At 43.2% G+C, this 27,328-nt stretch overlaps 1 protein-coding gene across 2 annotated transcripts; it reads left to right on the top strand.

The window, feature by feature from the left end:
* sdr16c5a (short chain dehydrogenase/reductase family 16C, member 5a) lies at positions 1-27,328 on the top strand. Of its 2 annotated transcripts, none has more exons than XM_070844883.1 (7): positions 1-69; positions 1,439-1,766; positions 3,946-4,077; positions 4,317-4,416; positions 7,394-7,538; positions 11,964-12,089; positions 27,059-27,328. In XM_070844883.1, the coding sequence occupies exons 2-7, from the start codon at positions 1,446-1,448 to the stop codon at positions 27,153-27,155; spliced, it is 921 nt and encodes a 306-aa protein (XP_070700984.1). In that variant the 5' UTR covers positions 1-69; positions 1,439-1,445; the 3' UTR covers positions 27,156-27,328. The 2 variants fall into 2 exon arrangements, with proteins under 2 accessions (XP_070700984.1, XP_070700983.1); XM_070844882.1 differs by lacking the exon at positions 27,059-27,328 and adding an exon at positions 15,078-15,195.

Here is a 27,328-nt window from a genome sequence, read left to right as displayed (position 1 = left end):
CACAAACGGGACGGCCGAGCAGACACACCGGGACACACCGGGACACCCCGCCGAAGCAGCCCGACCACGGTACGTCCACCGGAAGCCCGCTCCTCTGTCGCTTCCTTCGGAACACCAGCACGACGGCGTCCAGAGGTCTCGGTACAGGCTGTGGTTCACTGAGGGAGGGGCGGCGGGGTCATATGTACATTAGTGCGTAGGGGCGCATTGTGAGCCTGAGCCCGTCTGCCGGGGCTCGGTAGCGGCTCCTCGGTGCAGCACCGGGTGTGCTGGAGGACTGTGGAGTCCCACACCGAGCCCTGACCCCCACAGCAAACGGTCTGAACTTCAGAGTGGCTGTTCTGGACCCACCCCCTCCCCCCCCCCGCTCTGTGGCGGTGTGTCAGCCCGGAAACACGAGCATCATGTTGGAGGAGATTTAACACTTGTTGTTCAGCAGGTATCTACTGAGGTCCTACCTGCCTCAGAGTCCCTCTGGAGGGGGGCAGCTTAGCAACAGGTTAGATTAGATTAGAGATTAGATTAGATGAGTCCAGATGAGTAGAGACCTGGTCCGTGACCAGGTTAGTTGGTAGACTTCGACCGTGTTCCTGTGTACCAGTAAAGTGAAGTGAAGACACCCAGCTAGTGTGCTTCATCAGGACTGTGTGCTTCATCAGGACTGTGTGCTTCATCAGGACTGTGTGCTTCATCAGGACTGTGTGCTTCATCAGGACTGTGTGCTTCACCAGGACTGTGTGCTTCACCAGGACTGTGTGCTTCACCAGGACTGTGTGCTTCATCAGGACTGTGTGCTTCATCAGGACTGTGTGCTTCACCAGGACTGTGTGCTTCACCAGGACTGTGTACTTGTGGTTTTGTCAGATCGTTTGCTGTCTCGTGCAGCAGATCAATAGATCCAACCAACAGATCTCTGTAGTGCAAGTGCATTAAAGTCAGGGGTTATAGACAATTTGAAATGTGTCCAGTGTTTTAACACAGCATTCAAGATCGCTGAAAATGCACAACGTCTACCCATCTTTGGGTAACAACCCACAGCGCTCGTTCCATTTTGATTCGAATGTGGCTGAAACCTGATTAGTGCACAGAAATGGGCGGCATCAGGTTTTTTTCCACCTCAGACCCACAGAGGAAACTGCACAGATCTGTAAAGCAGCAGTTTGTACATTTTGTAAAAAATATCTTTTTGTCATATTTGCTGAACCTGATCCTGACTGTAGAACACAAGAGAAGAAGACCAGCTTCCTCTGGCTCCTCCTGGTGTTCCTGGTGTCATTTACAAGACGACACTGTGCCTGAACGAAAACAACCAATCAGAGTAGGGGTAGTCTCTAACACCACAGGGCCACTATCTACTCCTACTAAGTCATAATGCAGATGTGCTCTCCCATCATGCTGCTCTTTAATTTATCCTCTGTCTGCCTTCCTTCCTTCCTAGATCCAACATGAATTTCTTCCTGGAAACACTGCAGGTCCTCCTCCTTTCCATCTGGTACAATGTGGAATCTTTCATCCACCTCTTTGTGCCCAAGAAGAAGAAGAACATAGCCGGTGAGGTCGTGCTGATAACGGGGTCAGGCAGCGGGATCGGTCGCCTCATGGCTCAGGAGTTTGCGGCTCTTGGTACTGTGCTGGTGTTGTGGGACATTAACCAGGACGGGATGAAGGAAACGGCTAGGCTAGCTAAACAGAGTGGAGCCAGCAGAGTCCACTACTATCTCTGTGACTGCAGCGACAAGACCGAGGTTTACAGAGTCGCAGACCAGGTAAGGTTCCTCTCCGCCCCCTACACTGCACACAACTCTGCTTTTTCACTGACTACCATATGTACAAGTCCGTATGTCTCTGCTGACATTTAGTGCTGCTTCCAATTCATTCTGTTGCAGAGTAAGCTGCCTTGATACCAGTATTTGGATGAGCTGCACAGTCATGCAGTAAAATGCTTTCTAGTGGTACTGGGCGACCCTTACCTGCAGTCCCACAGTGATCCAGGGTGGTCCGACATTGAAAGATAATACAGATATGCTGTTTTCTTTAAATAGAGTTTATCAGAGTTTAAAAATGTAATGAAGTTCTAACCTTCATTAAGGGAAGCGTCATTGCAGGCTCGTTGTATTAGACAGTATTCGTTGTAGCTAGTCAGACCTGTAGTTGATGTGAGATGTGACCTCGGAGTAAAACAGCTTGTTTGCCAGTTTTACCAGTTGCATTACGATTTATTTTGCAGGCTACACTGCAGTCTGTCAAACGTCAAAGATACATTTATAATCTTGTAGCCATTACTTGCCTGATCTTTCCTTTGACGCTGAGTTGCGAAGCTGTTTGTAAAGTCTGCTTGAATGAATCCCCGGTCTTTCTTCTGACGTTTAACGGTGATGACTGAGATGTCAGCACCATGGTGCTTTACATGTGATGCATTGGTGGTGTGATCTGTAAATGGCTCCAGCTGTTCTGGTGCTGTTGGAGAACCTTGCACGTCCTCACTGTTGTTCTCAGTGACAGGTGTAATGAGTGTTGGAGCAGGAACGGATATCCACAAGCAAACACTTGTTTAAGGGTGTTTCTGTGTCCGTTATGGCGGACTGTGGGAGTGAAAATGAGGCTTGTGCATGTGAGCCTGGCTTCACAGTGACTGAGATTTCTAAAACAGAGCCACTGATAAGTGCAGCTTTATACATCTGATCAAAAGAATGCGTCCACACATTTCTGTGTTTCTTGTGAATCTACATCTGGTCCCTGGTCTCACCTGTTTTGAGTAGAGAGAACCCATGCAGCCACGGGGACAATGTGCAGACTCCACACAGAAACTGCATGCAAACTGTATTTTTGGCAGCCAGCAGGTTTGAACGTGGACCCTTCTTGCTGTGAGGCAACAGTGATAACCACGGCACCAGTGTGCTGCCTGTGGCAGGTCATATCTGCCAATATTTTTAGGCTCTCATATTTTTGATCTCATGTTTGAGGACTTTGCATTAGTGTAAAGGAGTGTGTCAGGCCAACAGCAGAGGTAGCATGACAGGGACTGTGGTGGGTGGGGAACTCCAACAACCAAAGTGGGAGAAGGAAGTAGAAAGCAAAACCAGAAGACATGGTTTACCTTTGACCCGGTCACAGCATGCCAGGTTCCCAGTTGCTCTGATCCACCCACCTAAAGATGCCTAGAGATTCTGTTATTTAAACACGATGACCAGATGAAGGTCCAGGCAGGATCGAACCGCTGTCATTAATAAAAACTTAAAAGAAACTTATTCGACCTCTTGCAGGGAGAGAAAGATGGCAGAAAGCAGCCAGGAAAGGCATTCAAGGGGAGGTATTTCCCCCTCACCCCATAGCTGAGCACTCATGCCCAATCTGCTCCCCCACCCACACTTGCTGGCATGCCTCTAATAACCATAGATAAACTTTAAATGCCAATAAATGTCAATAACTGCATTTAATTTGAAGTAATTGTAGTCCAAGTGGCATCTGGTTATGGTAGCTGGCAAAGTGTTGCTTACCTGGCAGCTAGAATTTAACGAGCTACTATCTTGCAATCAATATGAACTAAAGCTGGCTACATAAAGAGGCACTATGAAATGGATTTAGAAAGGTCTGTTAAACTGTCAAAAAGTGCAGGCATTTCATTAGCGGAGCATGCTTGGCAAACATTGAAAATGAACAGGGTTCGATCCAGGAACTAGTCAGTGTTTGGAACCGTTGGCTGCCCCCACGACACACACTGCTTCTACCTTTTCCCATGAAATCAGAGGTCTATGTCGCACCTGTATGCCTCTATGTTTAATCTTGGGAGAGATTTATATCTTGTGTTAAGACATTTCTCGTACAATGTAAGCAGCCCTAAAGTAACAGTCTTCTGCTTGGTAGCATTTCAGGCATATTTGGGAAAATCTTTTACAAAATTAGATTACATGGTACATAACGGATATTTTGCTTTGCTCCATGAAGGTGAAGCGAGAGGTGGGTGATGTCAGCATTCTGGTGAACAACGCGGGGATCGTGACGGGAAAGAAGTTCATGGATGCTCCTGATTCCCTGATTGAGAAGACCGTGGAAGTCAACACCATGGCTCACTTCTGGGTCAGTCAGGCTGCACATCGTCAGCTCAGCTTTCTCATGAGCTTTCCTCGAAACTTTGAGTTTTGATTTGACCATTTGTTCTTTGTTTTCTTTTTCCCCAAATAATCAAGATAATTAATGCAGTATATTGAAGTGATGTTTTTGGGAACGGGCTGTCAGTTTTCTTCTGAACTGTAGTCTGATCCTGCCTGCTTCTGGCTTTTGTGTCATGGTTGTTTGTTCTGTGTGCCTCCTCGCAGACCTATAAGGCCTTCCTTCCTGCCATGATCGCCAACAATCACGGACATCTCGTCAGCATTGCCAGTTCTGCAGGACTGATAGGAGTCAATGGACTGGCAGGTGTGTGTTTTCTCCTCCTAATCATATCATCCATGTCCCTAAGTCTGCAGCAGGGTGCCATGGACAAAAAGCCTGTGTGTGAAGTTTTTATGTGACTGCAGCACCCATTAAATCGGAAGTGTTTTTTTTTTGTAGAATAATTTGAAAATTGGTACTCTAATGGTTGGACTGTCATTTTAGTGTCACCTCATTCATTCAATGTGACAGCCTGCTCGTTTTAGCCACTTTTGTTGGGCACGGGTGTAACTTTGGTTTGTTTTGTCCCGACCCATCAGTAGTAAGTTATGCATCCATACCACCACCACCACCATGTGGTAACAGTTGCTAGCGGCAGTAACCTTCAGTTGACTTAAAACTACCTGTATGCCTGCTTCTGTGCTTTTTGGAACCATCTGGCTGCCTAGTGTGTTTGTGGATGTGGCTGTGTTCCCAGTGTTGGTCCTTCAGAGCTCTGATTGGTTGATTGGTTCTTCAGCCAGGGGGAAACCTCCATGCCTATGAAACCTGATCTATTTAATCACTGAAGAAGTCAGTATTGTGGCGAGTCTGAGGTCTGGATGGAGGTCTGCCTTCCATCCCCGTCATCGGTGTGTGAATGTAGTGTTACAGTCGAAATGACCAGGAAGGTGCTACACAGTCCACGTACCGTTTACAGCTGGTAAGGGACGGCTGTCCTGCGTGACTTCTGAGGGCCAATCACAGCTTTTTAAAAACATGATCAGTAAAAGGCCGTACACAGCTGATCCATCTCCGGTCCTCTGTTTCTTCTAACTCCTTATGCTCTGGTGTTCATGGTGCAGAAAACACTTGATTGTGATCTTTTAAATCATTGTGACTCAGCGATGTGAGTGCCTGAACCTCTGAGCAGCACAGAGTAAACAGACAGCAGGCAGCTCACCGGCAAGTGTGTTGGCAGCAGGACATCCACACTGGGCTCAACAGGCTGAAAAAACAAGTGCTCATCTCTAAGTTAGTGACAAGAACCATGTCTCTAAAGTCCTCTAATGTCCTGCTGCTGCTTTAACACGTTAACCATGACCATGTCTAGGGGGATGGATGCACACAAAGATCAGGTCTGGCCAGACATGCAGGCCTGTGTTGAGGGCAGCATTAGGCTTCGTATTTGTGTAGGACTGTTGAATTATGGGGATCATTTTTTGAAATAACCAGGAAAAGTCTTTTCAATCAGATTATACAATAATTTAAGCATCCATTAAATAGTACCCATGAAGTCTAGAACCATGGCTTCTTGAATTAAAGCTGGTAGTTTTCTGGTCCTCTGCTCGTGTTGAGACATTTACCATCACTTCTAAAAGTCTCCAGTACGTTGTGGAAACACTCATCTTTTTGTCCAGATGGTTTTAGTCTCTGTAGCTTTCTAGTTTGGTTTCTGTTGCATGGAACCATTTATCTTATCTTTATTATGGTTGTATCTATATTCAGGCCTGATCCTCACAACCCAACATCCAGCACTACATAGCCTGTGAGGGCTCTGAACTCTGCTCTAATTATGCTGTGTATCAGTTAGATAAACGTGTTACCCAACTCCAAGGTTGTGTGAAGAAATCAGTCTGTGGGCTTGATTGATGGACAGCAGCTAAGTAGTTTCCAAATGGTTTGTTTAGACACAAAAAAACAAGCTGTTGTCAGTCAGGTTACTGATCCTGCTCACGGTTATTTTCCTCCATATTTTGCTGGAGATGTCATTTGGCCTTTTAACTTAAAATACACCTGAAATCTTTTGATAATCCTCACCAAACCTCTTCAGTGTACCCTCTGAGAAACCTGTAAGTGGAGATATGGGCCGACAACATTTTGTTACCAGCAGTTTTCAGTACATATCAAGTCTACTCTTGTTTCTTAATTGGAATTGTGTGTGTTATGATATCAGGAGGTAATGAAACTGTAACTTTCAATCCGTAGGCATCAGCAAACTTTATTAGGAAAGCTACGTAATCCAAATCTTTATGAGAGGATATTACTATTTAGTATTTCATTACTCTGACACTGAATTGCCCTCTCACCTATATCAGTCAGAAAGGTGTTGAGCCTTATCACCTGTAAATCTGCCTTGGTCAGCTTATATAATAGGTGTAATCATGGCACAAAGTCTTAACTGTCCTCAAGCAGCTCTGCTATGATAAGCAAACTTGCCAAATAATGGCTACAAAGGTGGAGTGGAGGCGTCTCATCAGAGCTCTTTTACTGTTGCGTCTACTCCGTCGAATTAAACAAGAGAAACTGAGAAGACGCAAAGTCTTCCGGTGAAAGTGTCCCTGCATGGTCCTCCAGATCATCTGTGGGGACAGCCTGAGGACACGGGGCTCCAAAGAAGACTTGTGAAGGTTTGTATTTTGAAAAGGAAATGTGACATAGTGTTAACTTGTATAACACGACGTCACCAAGCCAAATACATGCTGTTTGGCAGTAAAGAGGATCACGTGTCTGTGCTGATGGAATAAGATGAATGAACGTATTAAGAAATGTGGGTTTGAGTGATAAAACCAGTGTCATGGTCCATCTGAGCCAAGCCCACCCCCGCTTCTATTACTGTTATCAGTCATTATCCAGTGTTAGTCATATTATTGTTATTATTAATGCTTGTATTATTACTTTTATCTTTTATACTATTATTATTACCACTATAGGTGCTGTGTATCTCTCCCTCCCTCCCCACACCCAACACAGACCTGGACAGAAACCTCTAAGCCAGGCTGTCTGAGGTTTCTTCCTGTTAAAGTGGAGTGTGGTAAAGAGTTTGGTCATGACCTGGGCTGTATAGAATATTGAGATAACGCTGGTTATGAATTGGTGGTATATAAATAAAGATTGATTGATTTGAGATGAAAAGTCATTAGCATTTCCTGTCCTGTTGGAATTGATCCTGTGTGAATGAGACTTGAGGTAAACAATAACTTAGAGCTTAAACTGACCATCTCTCTTATTTGTCCTGTACCTGTGACCCTTCTCCCTGCAGACTACTGTGCCAGCAAGTTTGCAGCAGTAGGTTTTGCAGAGTCGGTGGGTCTGGAGCTGCTGGCGACTGGGAAAGATGGGGTCAAGACCACCATTGTGTGCCCGTACTTCATCAACACTGGAATGTTCGATGGATGTCAAACCAAGTAGGTCCCTTTTACATGATTTTCTCCTTTGACTCTTTTAATCTCAGGCACTGTTGGCTTAAGTGAAACTGGTCATTTAAAATTACTGCTCCTGGAGACATTATATCCGTATCATCCGAAGCATGTTCAGTCTAGTCTGCTTCTCTCTGGATCACCTGGCTTCACAGACTCTTAACGCTGGTCTTCCTGGATAACAGGTATCACAGAGCTTGTTAACGTCTGGCTCCATCAACTTTCATATCCTCTTCACATGGAAAATTAAATAGTTTGTGTGGGGAGCTCAGGTTTTATTACTAAAGAGCAATATTTAGTCAGGCAACAATAAATACTGGACAGAAAGGAGAGAAGAAGAATGACAGCTGATAAGGTCTATCTGGAGTGCTGTTTTTTAAATGACTATGAACTCATTAACAGTGTGCCAGTGATTTTTGGCCAATATAAAGGCTCCAGAGGACAAACAACACTTATCAGAATGCTCAGTGATAATCCCAGTGGTTCTTCCGGGTGCCTTTTTAAACTTAGAAGAATTCTGTCTCTCTGGCATAATTAGCATGCTGAGCGGTCACTTGTGGGCTTGTTGGCACGATTTGGTCTGGTCCTCTTCAGTTTATGTGCTCTGGAGCAGGTCAGCTCTACAGCACAGGTTATCATGATGATGTAATGTTGCTAAGAGTTCATGACGGCTGAAGTTCAGCCCAAGCAGAGGGGGCCAACCCACTAGTCTGGCTTCATGATGCAGAGTCCTGGTTTCAGTAATCTGGATAAGCCCTGGGTTTGAGTAGAAACTGGGGAACTGTGGTTCCTAACCCTTCATCTAAAAATGGTTTTATAAAACAAGGAGTTTGTGTTAAGTCTAAAATGACGTTAGATGGCTTCATTAGCAGTCCTATAAGCTGCACAGTCACCTTGCACTTTACAGGACGGCCATGACTCGGGTGCCTCCACCTGTTTCCGGCTGACTAGCTGGACTTGCTAGCGTGCCACGTAGCATTATCTCTGTGTTGTGGAAGTCAACTGATCAGTGTACAGGTCCTACTTTGTTCAGCCATCCCCTACCTGCTCAGTAGCTAATACTAGCTAGCCAGCTGTCTGCAACTGTCATGTCTTGATGTCCTGTCAAAAACACAGAAAGCAGAAACCGATAAATTAGTGAGCAGACTTTTCTGCTCTGTCCGTGCTGAAACAATTAAACTGGATGTCTGTTCTCTTGTTACTTGAAGCATGTGGTTCCGACAGATTGTAGCTGTCTGGGATTGCCTGTGTTTTTGAGTGCGCATAAGAAGGGCAGACTTCTAGGTCGTCCCCTGAAAAATCTCCTATTTCCCAGAATATAGTATTTCAATTGTGACTCACCTCCAAGCTCAGAAAAGAAATGGAGATTTTGATTTCTGGCCATATCAGCCAGTCCTGCCTGCACTGTATCTGCGTGGAGGCAGACATCTCAGAGACACACACATCTCCAAATGAGCATGTTGAAGTGTCCTTGGGCAAGTGTGAAGGAACAGTCTCCTCCAACTTCCATTCCTCCTGAATGAATGATGTGGAAAAGTGCTTTGAGTAGTCAAAATGACCAGAAAGGAGATATACAAATACAGACTTTAGTATTGCCATTTTGAAAATGGCAAGTCCCTACCATCTTACATGATTTGTGGAGTGGTTCAGCCATATCTCAGATGATGTCATAAACTATAATGATGATGCCTCTTTGATCACAAAGTCAATAATTCTCTCTTTGGATTGCTCCGATGGCTTCAAATGATTGGCTATTATCACCTCAGCTTAGCTCTACTTGGCTTAAATGAACCAATCACGTAAGTCATCACTGTCTCTTTTCACATGATTTTCTCCGTTCTCATCTCGGTGTTTTCTCCTTTCTTTTTCTATAAAATGCCTTGTCACAATAGGGATTCGTGCTTCCTGGTCCTTCCCATGTCCTTCTCCATGATTATTTTCAATCCTTGTCTTCCGTAATTGATTCTTATAGATTTTGCTCACCTGGATTTATTGAGGTGTGTGTGTGTCTGTCTGTGGGTAACAGTCCATACAGAAAGCCATTAAGCAGCACTAGCCGGGGGCTTCAGAGCACTGGCCATAACAGCCAGGCTATAAAGACTGGTGTGAGGTTGTCACAATGGAGGAGAGGAGCTGAACAAGGGGAGAAGAGCAAAGAGATGGGATCAGAATTCTACTTTATCTACTTGGCAAGTCGATTAAGCACAAATTCTTCTTCAAGGCAAGATCAGGTTCATAAACAACTTTTTAAGTAAGATTCCTCTCACGTTGGTGTGACGTGAGCCGACGAGAACAAGGTACAACACTGTGTGACGCAGGACCCGAGGCACCCCCCCACGTGAAAAGCCAAGTTTATACATCCATGGTTTTAGGCATGGATGTCACTCTAAAGTCTCATAATTCTATGATCAAAAGAATCGCCGCCCTTTTCTTTTTTTGGCACTACCTGTTAGGTGAGCTGCTCTTTCTAGGTGAGCTGTTTGTAGACGCACCGGTGTGTACGCTGCCACCACCACACCTGTGGAAGCAGTCACAAATATTAGAAATCCACTGAGTGCAACAGTTGTTAGAAAATAGTTTTCCATGTGATAGTTTTGTTGAGAACTGGAGCTAGCACTAGATTTGACCCTCCTGTTATGCAAACAATCTCTCAAAATCCAGGTGTTTGACTTTGACCTCTCTGCTGTTTGTCTCACACTCCAGCCACATTATTGTGGAGCATTTTATGTAGAATTCTCTGAATACTGACAATAGCCGCCAATATTTAGATGTTCTATAGAATCTGAATCTTTCAGTCTCTGTTGCTAAACTAAAGAACCAAGAGATCTGAGTTTTTACTGAATATTTCAAGATACAAAAAAAACTAAAACTTTGTTGCATTGTATGTTCTTATGATTAATAAAAGATATTTCACTATCAGTATTTTGTCATATCCCAGAAATACCCTAAAACACTGTGATATTCTTTTAGATCCATATGGTCCAACCCTTATTCCACTGTCCATAATAATCATGAGTTTAGTTATTGTTGGTGCCAACAGTGCAAATGAATCCTCAAATTTCTGCCTACTTTTATGGTATTAAAAACACAACCTTTTAACTGTTTCTAATGACATGGAGAGACGGGCAAAAAGAAGCCCCTATTCAACAAAAACACTGCAAAATGCCTGAGGTCATTTAGACTGACAGGCTCTTTCTCCTTTTACCTACCCATTTTCTCTCACACACACACACACACCACAGGGAGGCCATTGTGGTACACTCCCGGATGTCCTGGGGCTAGGTTTTAAAGGTGTTTGGAGACTCGTGTCCGTCTTTATTATTGTCCCTGCCATCATTCCACCAGCAGCCCCTGAAGGAGCCAGAACACATGCTATACGCCAGCACAAACACCTGGCCTGTCGCTTTCTACTTCTCACCTCTGTGCCCTGAGGTCATTAAAATAACCACTAAAACGTCAGGAAATCTTCGACCTGCTCAAAATGGACTAAAATATCTTGGAGCCGTTTGTGTAATAACAGGTGTCCATGTTTAGATAAATGGCTAAGTGTTCATTCTGTAAACCTTACCAAACACCACTGCAGTTTTTGGACAAGGTAGCAGCGACTTTGGTGTTTTTAAGGGTCAGGTTGGATTCGAGTGTGTGTGTGTGTGTGTGTGTGTGTGTGTGTGTGTGTGTGTGTGTGTGTGTGTGTGTGTGTGTGTGTGTGTGTGTGTGTGTGTGTGTGTGTGTGTGTGTGTGTGTGTGTGTGTGTGTGTGTGTGTGTGTGTGTGTGTGTGTGTGTGTGTGTGTGTGTGTGTGTGTGTGTGTGTGTGTGTGAGAGATTTGAGTAATCTTCAAATAGTGCACAGTGACTATTGAATTGTTTTGCTCGAAATGAGCATCCATGAATTGTAATAACTTTGGTGATCCTCTGACTTCTTATTTAGGTTCATCTTCAGGTCAACATTTCCATTCGTCCAATTTTATTGTGACCACTAACTAATGACATACCCATCAGTCTCAGCTGTGCTTGTGTTTGGTGCTAATTAGCAAATGTTAGCATGTTAATCCGCTAAACTGAGGGTCATGTTGAGACAGTAACCATAGATTTGCAACTTTTGCAAGATTTGTAGGCACATTTCCTCACCCTGACCATAATCAACCCTGACCCTGAGCCCTAATCTCACAAGAGTCTTGCAAATCCAGGGTTAGCTGCTAGACAGAACCTATACTAAGATGGAGAAAACATTAGACCTCGCAAATGTCACAATGTTAGCATACTGGCATTAGCATTTCGCTCACAGCACTACTGTGCCCGTGTACAGGCTGGCCAGGCTAACAGGGAGTCTTATATGTTGCCAAGTGGTTTAGTGCTGCTAGCAGTTTTATTATGTTTCCTTTTTCTCTTAACGCTTGTTTTGTCTTCATCAGGTGGCCAAGACTGCTTCCAATCCTGAATCCTGACTATGTAGCCAAGAAGATCATCCATGCTGTGCTCACAGATCAGGTCTTCCTGCTACTGCCCAAGAGCATGTACCTCATTGCAGCTCTCAAGAAGTTAGTGTCTACCTTCTCTCTTCTCTGCCACATCACTGCACTGACATTACAGATCTTTCTGCACACAGAGCTCATTTCCACTGAGTAGTTCATACTTACTGAGTCAGTAATGCAGTCATTTAAGAACTAAAGTACTTCATGTCCATTATATCCATCCTTCTTTTAGTCTCCCAACCTTTGTTTCAATGCACTAAGCTTAACACCCTCACAGATAAACCCCCCCTTTTCTTCCTGTGGTTTCTATTGGCAAACAACCAAATTGTGTCTCACTGCCATTATTTGATCATTAGTGCAGGCAGTCTTGACAGACATGACAAATGCTGTGCTCGGTCTCAGCAGGTTAATGCTTGATGTGTAATGATTTAGTGTATACTGGCTTTCAAACTTAGCCAAACATACAATATAGATGTTGTCATTGATAGTTATGTATGTTTTTGTTGTTTGACTGCCCAGTTAAAATCTTTAGTTTCTGCCTTGCAGGTAACAGTATTTCAGTACTGCAGTCAAATCACTGTTGTGCCACATAACGATATCTGGCTGGTTAGAATTCAGTGCCCCTTTGAGTCAGATGTAGTTTATCTCACCATGGTGGGATGGAGAGGGCTTAATTCTGGTATGTAGCCCACTGGGGCACTGGCCACATTGCTCCTGATGGTTAGCGAGCACCCTGCGTGGTAGCTCACTGCCCCCCCTCCACCCCAAGTGTGAGTGTGCTCTTTACGTCACTAATATGAGAGCTGCTTGGCAAATGGCACCACTAGACTGGTTCAGCCTCGCTGTCAGTAGTTGCTGTGGGCCTGACTGTCTTTGTTGAACTTTGACCCTTCTGGGGGTGACCTCTAATGCTTTATGGCTTGTTTGAGTTCTCACTTAGTTACACTTTTCAAAATGGTGTCTAAAGGAGTTTGGCAAATCAGCATAGGTAGCAAACAATTACTAATTACTAATGACCCCCCCACGACTCCAACACAGCGTGTGTTCTGGACTTGATGTCAATCACCCCAATCACTTTAAAATGTATGAAACCAACATACTGACTCAAATTTAATTAAAGTGAATAACCAACTCCACTATTTGTGTAGTTTATGATATAATCTATGCACACTGTACTGATGTTTGAGGCTATTTTAGTGTTTAAATGACGGCTCAGGGTGTCACAATGACTTGTGACCTGTGTTTTCAGTAGCGTAAAGTGGGTTTATTAGCGGACGACAACAACAGGGTGTTAGTGACTGTGGGGACCACATAAGGTGCTGCAGGTCATACTGGCATGAAGCCACAGTTAAATGTCTTGCTTTGCTTGCATCAGGAGTCAGATTTCTTGGCCATAGTACCGATGCAGAACGAACACTGGACCATTGCATGCTTACCAGATGTCAACATGCATGGCGGGCTAAAGGCATCCTTGGGCTCTCAAACATTTTTGCTACATGCACACTGGCTTTCATTTGCAGAGGATGACTCATCCAAGCATTTTCCATCGACCAGGGGTCCAGGTTTTGTGTCTGTTACACCAGGTAATGTGTTTTTGTGCAATGGCCTTGGTTACAATTGGTCTTGTAATTGCAGCCCTGCCCATGAATCCCACTGTGCTTCTCATGTCATACAGATTGTATTGAGAGGGGTCACAGGGGGGCTGATTCAGTGCTGTTGTCATTTTCAGCCTGCACCTCTGTGGCATTAATCATTTACAACAACAACCTCTGGGTCTATTTGTGTTGAAGAGCTGTTCTTTTAGCCAGGGCAGTCCGTGCATGTACATGCGCCGCATCCCGTCATAATGCCTGAGATCAGCCCCCTCGACAAATTGAATAATTGTGCATGCTTGTTAAATGTAGGCAGTTTGGAAGTCTGTCAGGATTTTGATGTTTCTATAAAACCTTTCTGTTTCGATCTTTTCTATAACTGGTGCTTAACAGTGCTGCTACTTGGTAGCCATCCTTGTATGGAAACATTTGCCGCTGAATTTTCAATGTAGTTGATCACATACCAATTTCATCTCACCAACTAGGTGGAGTTTATGGCAAATTAGCTCCATACAGACACTTTCTACACTCAACACAGGTTTTAATATTTAATTTCTGACCATCAGCTTTTTCAGCCATCACTTACTAATATGTTGGAAGGTTTGACAAGTCTCACTCAGTCTCTTCATTCAGATTACTTCACCAGGATAATCTAATGCAAATGAGAACTGGTTCTTTGCAAATGAGAACCGGTTCTCCATTGACCTACCTGGTTAAATAAGGGTTAAATAAATAAACTAAATCTACTCAGTATCACTGCTGCTTTGACGTGACTACTACTGTGTACAAAAATCAGCTAGACTGAGAGTCTGAGCGGCTCCTGGAGGCTGTGATTCTCATCGGACCGTTAGCTACGTGGAAAGTTAGAGGTTCACTAGAGTTATTCGACGTGGTATATCTCATGGCAATCCATTCTGTGGCTGGTTCCAATTAAAACAAGTCAAACATTTCGTTTAAGGTTCATTCTCCAAATTCTCTGCACGCCTCTCCAATTCTCTCGTTGTGAAGGTGCTAAAAATGTATGATCAGTTGCTCATGGTCCCATCCATTTGAAGCTTGATGCAATTATTATACACCAACCTAGATCATCTCGGGGACACGGTTAGCCTCTACTGGCCCATATGCTGCGTTTGATCTGGTGTTGGTTTAGGCTAGTGTTGGTTTAGGCACTAAAGAATTCAGAATATCCAGCAATAACAGAGGGGAAACTCACCTTTAAAATGATTATTGTTATCATCAGGTGAAAAAATAGGAAAGAAAGAGAGGTAAGACTGGAGCCAACAGCCAATAGATGTGTTGAGAAATAGGGTTTTGAGAAGAACTAGCACAGGCATCGGTGCATTCAGTGGATTCATTAGAAAGCTGACTGCACTGTCGCAGCTATGAAAGAAGCAAAGTCAGAGCTGAATATTGAATATATCCCTTACCTGCCCTGATTCTGTTCTTCCATCATCCCCTTCAGCGTTCTGCAGTGGAAGCTGGCCTCCCTCCTCGGCTCTTACCTGGGATTTTCAATCCAAGTAGAGTGCCACGCTAACCTCAGTCTGCACCGCAAAGTGCACTAGCACATGTTCAGCATTACTGCCATGCAGACATTTTACATGTGGAGATGCTCCAACAACACACAGCTGCTCAGTTTCCATTCTGTCAATACTATGAACATTGATTCAGCCACTTTACCAGTGCACACACCGGTTTCAGCTGTCCTCTCTTTGTTTAATACCATCCAGACGGAGACATTTGAGATTCGGATTTAGAAGAAATAAAGATAAATACAACAAGTAGCAAAAATAATGAATTTACAGGTGACTGCGTTTAGTCCAGGTGAATGAGGCAGCAAAATGTTCAGCATATGTAACATATAACTTCTCCAAATGTGTTTCTTTTTTTTGGTTGTAAAGGCACCATGGGGTTCTGGTGCATTACCACTTGGGTTAGTCGGTCTGGCCGTCGTTTCTATCAACTCCAATAACATCTAATTCACCAAAGTAATTGCTGCGACGTGGGAACACACTGACAGCTGTCGCATAACCTGTTGTCCTCTGAGGAAGCGTCGTCGTTGTCTAGCACAGCTCACTAGTTTACTTTACATGAATAACTGCCGGGGGGGTTATCATGACCCCAAACCATCTAAGAAGTCACGTGTGGACTCAAAGAGATAAGAGTTATGTGTTGAATGTGATTCATTCCAACTTTTTTGAGGAGGAGGCAGTCCTGGCAAGGGTAACACTTTTATCTTTCACTTTGCTCCAAGATCTCAGCAAATGACTTTGGTGAGTCTGATGTGATTGGCACTGATGTGAACGAACAAAACTATACAAAGACAAAAAGGTTGTAATAAAGCAGACTTATTCTCTAGCACTAATGTGCTTTGTATGAACTATGGACAGCACTGTTATTGTGGTGGTTGAGGCTAAAGCATGCAGCACAGAGGGGTCTTATCGTCAGGATTATTGATCTCTATCGGTTCACGGGGACAATGCACTGCAGAGCTGACAGCATGGCTTCTCTTTGATCTCAGACAGTCGGGTGTGTTTTTAGACATAAACAACTGCCACTGCTGCCCAGAGGCCAAACTGGACCTGTTTGTACTGTCATCAAGAGACAAAGAGGAGAAGAAACAGACTTTTGTAGATGTGTGACTGCAAACAGCATGAGTGTGTTTTGTTTGCACTCAGGCAGGTTTCTGTACAATGGAATAATGATGTTCCTGGGGGCGTTACAGTTTTGAGTGTCTGTCAGTTGTGTGTGTGCTTGCGTGCGGCCCCAGGTGATGTGTCATCATGACTCTGCAGACACATTCGATGAAAGCCTGTACAAGCTTTTAACCACAGAGTTTGAGTGTCGGTTGAATAAAGGTCTGTCTTTTTGTCATGCTGCTTTTCCAGGATCACTTTAGTAACTTCAAGTTTGTTCATATTGAACCAGTAAAATGTGCCAAATGACTGTGCGTAGTTGTTCAGTTGTCTCAGATGCAATTATTGAAAAGTGTGCAATAAAATGTTTATTTTCACATGACTAATATGTGTCCATAATGTTCACATCTCATCAGCCACATTTAGAGTGGAGCTGGCAATCATTTTATGGACATTATAACAGAACAGGGATGTAACGTGACTTGGTAGTGAAAGCAGTCTTTCAAATTTGACTGTATTTGACTATCAGCATTCATGATGAACATCCCACAGTACTATGAGGGCACTAAGAGCTGGAGCCTGATCTGTGGGGGGGTAGACCTCCCCTTCTGAAAGTAGAGGATCTTATGAGGAAAGTTGTGATGCTGGCTACACGTGATTGTTGGAGATTTGGACCATCAGGGCCCACATTAACATTTCAGGAGATAACACACAGGTTAGCCCCGTCTTTGATAGCGACATGCATTGACCCATTATGTATGCACTGTCCGTAAACTTTGATATGCATGAATTTAAAAGTTAGTGATGGCACTGTGTCAGGACCGTGTGAGTGTCTCAAGTAAGAGAGAGGTAATTATGTAGCACAGGCTTGTTCTAGAATCAGCCCTTGTTTTCTAGCTGTCCTCGTTCTTCTCTTGATACAAGCTCAAACTCTTTTTCCATCAGTACAGTGTTCTGTCTTGCTTTTTCCCCCTCAGTACTGTTTAGTTCAGAACTTTCACATTAAAAGTCTTGCAGCCTGCCTATTTTTTGGCTATCAATGTGACAGTATTCATTTGACAGCAGTGTAAGATTAATCAGTATTAAAACAATATTTAAGTTAAAAAAACAGAACAGCAGAATAAAGAGTATGACATATCTGTTATTCTGCTGTGCAAATGGACTTTACACTACAGTTACTATGTGAACTGTTGTAGCAGGCTAGAGGTAATACTGCATAATGTGAAAACTGGCTTTTATTTTAGAATTTCTGGGAAGCACTGAACCAGAGATGGCTACACTCAGGCAGCAGGGGCAGGGAGGAGGACCCAGTGGGCTTCCACTACTGTTCCTGTATTATCTGGTATCTATAACTTGATGTCAGCTGTCCAGCTGTCGGCAGCACTTCTGCTTGGCAGCCGCTACTTCCCCTTAACCTACCGGGGTTACCAGCTTCTTTTCCTGTGGATAAGCAATCACCAAACACTGTTAAACAATGATGGATTGTAACTGCGAGTAATCACAGGGAAAACGAATCCACACTGCAATCTGTGTGATGTTCATTTAGTGAACTAGAGGGTCCGCCACCAAAAGCTCACGTCGGTGAACAAATATCGTCCAGATCGGAGTGCGTGGGTGATTTTCCTAATATTCTCCATTGTGTCTTCTTTCTTTACTTGGCGACCAGCGGTTTTGTTATGTTGGACTGCACTTTTAGTAGCACAGCCTTGTAGCCTAGCATGTCAACATGTTCTAACGTTTATTATTGAAGAGGGGCTGTGTTCAAGGTCGTCCTCTGAGTAAAGTCCTTCTCAGTTTCTTCTGTCTGTGGAGTCTTTACTTTTCACTTACTCAGTTCCTGGATGACTCCGTACCAGCTGACATTGACTTGGATTCTCAAGCATCACTACAAATTGATAAATTCCACATCCTGCTTTGAAAAGGTCATGAGCACAGTTATGACACAGCTGTGTGTAGGCAGTGCTGTTGAAGGTGGAAACATAACCTCGGGCCATCTCAGCTGGACCTTTTTTATGACTTCATCAATTTGTGGTGGTTCACTGAGCAGCGTCAGGCCTCTGCAGACCTTTTTCAATTTCACTTCACTTGTGAAAGTACCTCCCTTTAGTCTATTTTTTCCCTAACTTCCCTCCATTTATTTACCTCATTATCTTTATGCACATTTAGAGCTTCACGTCCATGTTCATTTCTTTATACAACCTTTTATCACAAGCAAGGGCTTGAAAGATGGGAAACAAACAGAGAAAGGAGGCAAGAACAGGAAATGAAAAGCAACCAACCTAGATCTAATAAATCTCAAACGTACACAGGACAAAATATTAAAGAGACAAATCTAGGCATGCATGGAAAAACACACTTCATCAGGAAACAAATAGTCTTGAATGGTTAAATTCAGAGAGAGATCCCTGAGGCAGCCTGAGCACACAGTGGGTGTGGTTCAAAACACTAGTGTAAATAGTGGCTAGTGGCAGCGTCCATCCTGTAACCGTGTGAAGAAGAGGCTGTGTTTGTGTGTATGAGTCCACAGACGTTACTGATTACATTCTGGTTCCATCTGGCTGTGGTGCTGGAGCAGAGGTAGTCCACAGTCCGAGTGGACCCGGGGCACAGTCGGCCTACATGGAAAAGACCAGTGATATGTCATTTTATCTGCTCTGCAATCACAATCTGAAGTTTTTCACAGGCCATAACTCCGTTTAGGGTTTGACTGATACCTGCAACAGTTTCTTATGCAATGTTGCCATGGCTACTGATTTAATCAGTGCGTTACTTTAGAACAGTGAACTGCTTAACAGGTGTCCTATATCACTTTTTAATGGAAATTCTGCGGCCAGTCAGAATCTAGAACAAGTAAAACCACAGTGAGTCTTCCTGGCACTAATGAGGTGGTCGAGGGAGGATTGTCCGATGCTTGGTTCATGGTGTTAGTAATACCACAAAGACCCCCACCACTAGTTGTGCCACTCCTGTGAAACACTGAGGATCTATTGGAAAAAAAAAAAAAAAGTCTGAATAGCTTCTCAGTCCAGTCAGGCTGTGACCAACCAAGGAGGAACAAAGGCATAACTCTACCTCCATGTTTCCCCTCACCGACAGAACGGTTGATGAATGGATCAATAAAACAGAGATGGATTCAAACGTACACGGATGTGGGAACAAAACTGCTGCACACTGACAGCACAGTGATGGTCATATATTTTGAATGTGTTCAAAAGCAGAGCTTGACTGAGTACAAAGCAGACAAACACCCGGCAGAAACGACGGATGGAGACATAATTTAAGAAGTAAATCAGCTGGCTGCTCTGCATCTGCTGAGTATTTATGAGCTCCAGTGAAAGCAAACACAGGCCTAAAGCTGCCTTTTATACAGCCACGGTAGCTGGACCCATCAGAGACCATCAGTTTTATGGAGACGCTGTGTGTCTTTATGGCAGTAGGCAGATACAGCCTGGCTAGATACAGCTTATGAAGCGTGATAATGTTCTTGTCGGCAGCTGCCATTGAACAAATCAGTGACAAGTGTACACCCTCCACAGTGGTGTGTGTGTGCGTGTATGTAAACACATGCATGGTGTGTTTACCTACACGGTGTTATATAAATTAATTCATGGAGAATTAATTCTAAAATGAGGAAGTTTGAATTGTCACCAATGCCAAGAGTGCAAAGCAAAAGGTGGCTACTTTGACAAATCTAAAACACAAAAAAAATCCTGTTTGTTTAATACTTTTTGTGTGTTCCCTCATAGTTTTGATGTCTTCAACATTGATCTACAATGTAGAAAAGAATAAAAATACAGAAAAACCATTGAATGAGAAGGTGTGTCCAGACTTTTGACTGGTGCTGTGAGTCTCCCAGACTGGAAGAAGCATGCAGTTGTGAAAGATGACTCGTTAGACTTGGTGTGAGGAGTGAAAAACATTTCATATACCTTTACAGATGGTTGTATGTTTTCCTGAACCTGACGAAGCTCTAAGCAAAAAGTTTTGCTTGTGGTAACTTTCATTAAGAGAATTTATTTACAAAAAGGCATCTGCAGTCAACATGTATTCTGCGGTTGGTCCAGCTTTAAGGACTTGAAATAATGTTAATATAATGTTTATTTTACTCGCTCGCACTGACTAACCTCCACCGCTACTCCTCATCCACACCTGGTTGCCACTGGCCATCACCAGCAAAACTCTCCCTCCCCCATAAACCACCCTAGCTCCCCCCTGTGGTCAGGAGTGCTAACTACAATGTCTGCCATTCCCGTGTTGATCAGTATCAGCTGGAAAGTTTACCCAAAACACACAGCTACTATCTCCAATCAGATTCCCGTTACACTCCAGCCACAGTCTGCCTCTGACAATGACTTTAGTACTTTAAAGTTAGTGTTATTAAAGATCAGGTCTCTGTCTGGCAAATCACTGCTTATCAATGATTTTATTATAAAGGAAAGCCTTGATTTTATGTTTTTAACTGAAACTTGGCTAAATGAAAATAACAGTGCAGCAGCCCTTATTGAATCAGCTCCCCGAAACTTCCATTTTATCAGTGAGGCTGGAACATTTAAGAAAGGAGGAGGAAGAGTAGCCATTGACGACACTCCTGAAGACATCAGCTGAAGTTCAGCTGAAACGATCAGAAAACGTTATATCGACAAAAACACCTGTATGTTATTCACCCAGGCCTTTACGCCCACATTAGCTTACCTTCATTTTCTGCCAGTGACTTTGATGACAGTTTCAATTTTAATGTCACTGATGTTTTAGATGCCGTTGCCCACTTGAAGACTAAAGTGGTCTCTGGTAAGAGGAGGAATGCCACACTGCTGAAAAATGAGAGTGTACAAAGGCGTAAAACCAAACTCCAGGTACACTATGATATTTTTTTCTTCAGTTGTCTTCAGTCAGGCCTTTTTCCTCGGGCCCTGAAGACAGCTGTTATTAAACCTCTCTTGAAAAAGCCTAATCTAGATGCCTCGGTGAAAAATAACTACAGATCAATATCAAACTTGCCTTTTCAGGGAAAGGTCATTGAAACATTGTTTTCCTGCAGCTTAACACCTTCCTGACGTAAAATAATTCCCTCGATCTCTTTCTGTCTGGTTTTTGACCACACCACAGCACTGGGACTGCACTTGTTAAAGTTTTAAATGACATCCATCTGAGTAGCGACACATCGAAAATCTCAGTTCTAATTTTATTGGATCTCAGTGCTGCATTTGATACCGTTGACCATGAAATACTGTTGGACAGGTTAGAAAAGTGGGTGGGACTGTTTGGCACCATGTTAAACTGGTTCAGATCTTACTTACAGGGTAGGGACTACTTTGTGTCAAATGGTCATTTTAAATCTCAGCGAACAACAATAACATGCGGGGTACCTCAAGGGTCCGTTGTCAGACCTCTTCTTTTTAACATTTATATGTTCTCCCCTGCTCAGATCATTGAATCTTACAACATCCAGATGACACACAACTCTACATATCAGTGTCTCCACATGACTACAGTCCCTTATATTTGCTGAACAAATGTATCAAACACATCAGTGAGTGGATGTGCCAGAACTTTCTACAACTAAACACAGATAAAACTGAAATGATTGTTTTTGGTCCCAAACATGAACGATTAAAAGTCGGCGCTCATGAAATTAAAGCCCCCTCATTAAGCCAGAAATCTTGGTGTTATAATGGAGTCACACTTGAATTTAAATTCCTACATAAAAACAATCATCAAATCAGCCTACTGCCACCTTAGAAATACAGCCAGAATTAAAAGATGTTTGTCTAAATAAGATACAGAAGAACTTATTCACGCATTTATCTTCAGCAGGCTGGACTATTGCAATAGTGTCTTCAGGGGTCTTAATAAAAAATCTGTTGGAAAAGTGCAGCTTGTTCAGAATACAGCGTCCAGAGTCCTCACTAACACCAAGAAGGTGGAGCACATCACACCGGTTCTTAAATCCCTCCAGTGGCTTCCAGTGTGCCAAAGGAGAGATTTTAAATCCTATTACTTACTTACTCACTTACTTACAAAGCAACAAATGGTCTTCCCAGAATCAGAACCAAGCAAGGTGAAGAAGCTTTAGTTTCTATGCTCCCCACCTATGGAACAAGCTTCCTGAACACCTAAGGTCTGCCAAAACTGTCAATTTATTTAAATCGGGTCTTAAAACATTACTGTTTCCTGTGGCTTTCCAATAATAGAGCTACATAATTTTCTTTTCATTTGTAACTATTTATACACATGCTTTTATTGTCTTTTCTTCTCTTAAGCTATTTATTATTTATTTTCTTGTACTTTTATTATAATTTACATGCGATTTCAACGTTTCTCTGTCTTGTTTTTATTGTGTTTTATGTCCCTGTAAAGCACTTTGAATTGCCTTGTGTCTGACTGGTGCTATATGAATAAATTTGCCTTGCCTTTTATGTATTTGTTTTTGTATTGTGAAGTTGCCATTATGGATTAAACCCTTTGATTTTGATTTGCATAAGGTAAACATGTGAAAGAATCTCTACCAAAGAATGTTAGAGTTCAAGTAAAACAGACATTTGTTCGAAATTGGTGTTCGCGTTCAGGTTAACCTGTGGAATATTTTGGAGTAAAGCCACAGTAAAATGGGGGACTTACAACACATACTTGTCTTGGGTCATAACGGCTGGTGAGCAGCCAGCCAGTCCATCTGAACTTTTACCGTGAGGATGCTGAGGTTTGGACTTTGATGAATGCTATGAACGAAAACCGTGAACACAGCAAAAACGTACTGCAGATGAAAGTCTTTCCACTAAACAGAGGTATTGGTTTGAATCTCAGTTTTTTGTTTTTCCAATAACATTTGGAAATAATGGAGTCCTGAGACCATTATTTGGTTTGTCTGAGGAAGAAAATGGCATTTTGGTGAAAATGGCCAATGGGGAGAGGGAGTCAGTCCAAGGACAAGCACCATCGCTGTGATATGTATGGTGGATGAAGTAGTCTGTGAGTGCTACAGGGATTTGGATTTCATTGGGATCAAATGTTGTTATAGTGACCAAAGGTATGACAGCGTTAGCATGAATAATCATTTAACTTGGCTGAAATGTAGAGGAAATACGCCTACACCATGACTGCCGTGGAAATATATAAACCTAACAAACGCTATGTTAACTCTTTGTTGGACTAGAAACAAACAGTACTCTAAAAGCAGGTTGGTTTTAAGCCAGCTGAGTGGGAATCATTTGAAAAGCAGCCCAGTGTCTGTACCCACTCACATACATGTCCATCACTTGTTCGGACAGCAGTGCTGTGCTGCTGTGGGCCCCTCCCCCAGAGAGGACATCAAAACTACTATGTGTTTCATGGCGCTATGAAGTGAAAAAATAGTGAGAGCAGTCAGCTGACATGTCTAATTTATTCTAGACATTTGAAATCGGTATTGATGTGTCCATTGAGCTGTGTGAACACTGAGTTTTAACTTTATAGTGCATTCATTCTTAATGTCTTGTTTTTATTTTGCCACCAGGAGCGAAGCCTCCTCTTCATACTATCTATTTCACACATGATCTGTCAGCAGATTCACTATCAAGTCCATCCGCCCCCCCAGAACCACTGTGAGCACTCAAAGGGCAGAATGAGATGAAGACCTTTAGCGTGGAGCCCTGCACAGTTCCAGAGCAGGCGTGAGGTCCAGACCTCAGTTGGTGGGGAGTCATCAGGGGCCACTAGTCCTCCTGACACCCACCTCATGCACCCCTGTGAACAAAAGCTTTCTGATTGCTTTGCAAGTGGTCACATCTCTGCTACACTTGTTGAGCACCTTATTCACAGTGGCTGATCATTTCTCCTTGTGCTGTCCTCCTCTTTTCATTCTTCTAGCTCCTCTCATCATGTCGCCCTCACTCGTCTCTCCTCCTGACCACTTTCTCAGACCATCATCATCATCCAGTCTTTCTTGCTCTCTTTGTTCTTAGTTCCTTTTTTATTTCATTTCTCTTTTCCACCCCTTTATCAGTAGCACCCTCTCTGTTTGTTAGTTGTGAAGGTATCCATCAGTTCCCTGCATGTATGTTTTTTCGGTTGATAAAGTAATCCTAGATTACAGCCGGATTACACCACAGTTCTTCCCAACATACAGCATCATGTGTAAAGATGAGACTCACACAGTATCTGTTGCCTTGTTTTATTCTGAGGGTGTTTTATTCCCAGCGCCGGGTGCTGAAGTGCCACATTCAGGATATCACATTTCTGTTTCTCCTCTTCCTTCTCAGCTCTCCTCATCTTTTCTTTAAGAAGGCCTTACTCTCTGTTCGCATGGATTTGTGAAACATGATCCCAATTCAAAGTCCACATAATCCAGATATTGCTCACTTGAAAACTGGCGTCTTGTGTTGCTGAGTGACGGTCGGTGAAGAACAGCAGAGATACGCAGGCAAGTCACATGACTTAGACTGGATCCAGAGATTTAGAAAGACTTGCACCTCAGATTTTACTTAAACATCAGTGACTCATGGCTATAATCTCTTTAGGCCTGGTGTTTCTGTGGTGCAATCGGATGTGGGGTGGGATCACAGAGATTACATCATGATACATTCGCGTAGTAGACAACTGAGTGTTGTCTGGGACAAGCACAAATATATGTGTGAATACACTGATGATGACTGAAGCACCACCACAGTGCCATAAATACAATGAAAGTTATATTCAGATAGATTCATTCAGAAATGAGTGTTGGAGTGATTAGCTGCTTCCCGTGAGGTCATTTAGGATGTGGAGCTCCAGGCGCTGCTTAGGCCAGAATCTGCCCAGGTTACCTGGTGTTTTAGATGAAGACACCAGGAGGGGGGCAGATGAAGAGGGACAGAAGTTTAATCGCTTATGGCTGATTTTTTTTTAGTGGGACTGTGAACTATTTTCAAATCCTCTGTCTCCAACACACTTGTTGATCTGGAGTAGAAACCGTAGAATGATGAGCACGGACAGTCCAGTAAAAATGGGTGAGGGTGCTGCAGACGCTCAGGGGCGGGGGGGTTGTCTGATGGGGCCAGGCATCGGCTCCTGTCAACCTGCCCCCGTCACTTGACACAGTGATTAAAAGCATGCAGTGTCTTAGCAGTAATATTGGAAATGGAAATGAAATGCAGCATTCTTGAGGAACCCTCAGTGCTTCGGCTGAGTTGTTTTCCTCTTTGAGTACGTTTGATTAGAAAGAACTTCTTCTCTCGTTGTTCCTTTTTCTTTGTCAGGTCCATTTGTCTGAGGACAGAGCCATTATTCTCTATCAGAAAGCTTTTCGTCTCTGGAACACAGCTCACATAAATGGAGATAGTGGCTCGCCTGTCACCCCTGTTCATTTTGCATAAAAGCCATTGTGTTCAAGCTTTTAATAATGTGTTGTTGCATTATCCAGCCTTGTCTCTGCTACCTCTTTGATGGCAGTCATTGTTAGTCAGAGAATTGTTAGTCATCCAAAAGCTGCTAACAGGAACTCTGCCACATTATCTAACAAAGCCTGTTTACATGAGCAGAATCATGTTGTTCCATTAGGAGTTTAACTCTTACTGCTGACACTAACAAAGGCATCGGCCACTGGAACGTCTGTCTGGTTTTAAAGGGCTATTCCAGCAATTTAGCACTGCACTTCCATGAAGTTGCCAGAGTCACAATAGATTAAGACGCTACGATGTCTTAATTTTTAGTGTCTTAGTCGAGCTAGAGAAAAAACATAAATAATGTTTTCTCTAGAGCTGTGAAGGAGGAGTCCAAAGTAGTTACCTCTCTGGATTCACATCCTCTTTTTCAGTGGCACTCAGCTGTCCAATATGGGAGTGTCCTTGGTACTGTCACAGCTCTGCCTGTAATGATGTTTGCATATGTCCTCTGGTGTGCCACGTGGCTCTAATTACTCCTTGGCCAGTCGGAGACATAGCTAAGTGCTGCAGCAAACTCAGAATACTGTCTCATCTCATGTTTTAGTGGTACCATTGATTCCCCCAGAACAGTTTCATGTCCGTCCGAGCCTTGAAGTGCTTATCTAACACTGAGCTTTGTTAGATAAGCACTTTACGTCTCAGTCATGATGAATATGTAGAAAAATGCTTTCCATGCCACATGTTACATATTTCATGTCTGAAGAGGCTGACGGACGTGTTCTCCACGCTCCCGTTTCTAAGAGTTTCTGTCGCAAAGTTGGAATTTCTGAGCCAAGAAGACATCATCGCTGTTATGTCGTACAAGTGTTTTTACTTGCCAAGTTGTATTTATTGATAGTTAACTTAATGTGTGAAATAGGTGGAGTTCATGTGTCAGCAGTCCGATGTGTTAAAGGTTGTCTGCCCTCTGACCTCTCATCTCAGCATGTTTTTATGTGTTATTTCTGACAGACGAAATCTCACACACACACACACACACACACACTGACTGCAAAACAAATCAAATTCTATATTTGTCATGGCTGACCTGAATGCCTCAAAGCTTAGACAGTTGCTATAGTAATTGACATCCAAATCAGTTTTCGAGTGGCCACTAGTGGACGAGTGGCGCTGAGGGAACGGGTGGTATAAGACTCTCAGTGCAGTGAATGAGTCAGCATAGCGGTGAAATAATCATCGGTCCAATTGGTACGAGAGGACTCAAGAAGAAGAACGCAGAGCAAAATATGTGTGTGTCCATGGAGCAGAAGAAGAACACGAGTGTGTGTTGACGGCAGTCAAAATAAAAATAGGACCATTCGGCGGCAGTGCATTGATTATGTATCATAAGAGGAAGTATAACAGTATGTTGCAGTGTTGATATTTTGACTAAACTAAGCTCAGATCTTCTTTTTTCGTGTTTCCCTCCGCAGCATCCTCCCCGTGAAGGAGGGCATACTGCTGGGCCAGTATCTGGGAGCCTTCAACCTCATGGACAAGTTCAGGGGACGCTCCAGAAAGCAGGAGTGAGCCAATGGAGAGCCAAGGAGCAGTGCAGGGTAGCTGAAACAAAAGTATAACAGTCATTAATCAACAGCTATTTTAATTGTAATCCTCTCAGCATAATGCTTCATACTTGAATACACATTTCTTTTGAATGTTTACAAGGTATAATCCATGTTTTAAGCATCCATTTCCATAAT

Source organism: Pempheris klunzingeri, chromosome 15 (assembly GCF_042242105.1).
Source record: "Pempheris klunzingeri isolate RE-2024b chromosome 15, fPemKlu1.hap1, whole genome shotgun sequence".
NCBI lineage: Eukaryota > Metazoa > Chordata > Actinopteri > Acropomatiformes > Pempheridae > Pempheris > Pempheris klunzingeri.
Note: the sequence above shows the minus strand (reverse complement) of the source record. Positions and strands in the feature narration are given on the sequence as shown.

Bases quoted from the DNA above. Each gene is read 5' to 3' on its own strand.
- sdr16c5a (XM_070844882.1), top strand. From the start codon at position 1,446: ATGAATTTCTTCCTGGAAACACTGCAGGTCCTCCTCCTTTCCATCTGG. The intron at 1,767-3,945 runs GTAAGGTTCCTC...TGCTCCATGAAG, and splicing joins TTTACAGAGTCGCAGACCAG to GTGAAGCGAGAGGTGGGTGA. The intron at 4,078-4,316 runs GTCAGTCAGGCT...GCCTCCTCGCAG, and splicing joins ACACCATGGCTCACTTCTGG to ACCTATAAGGCCTTCCTTCC.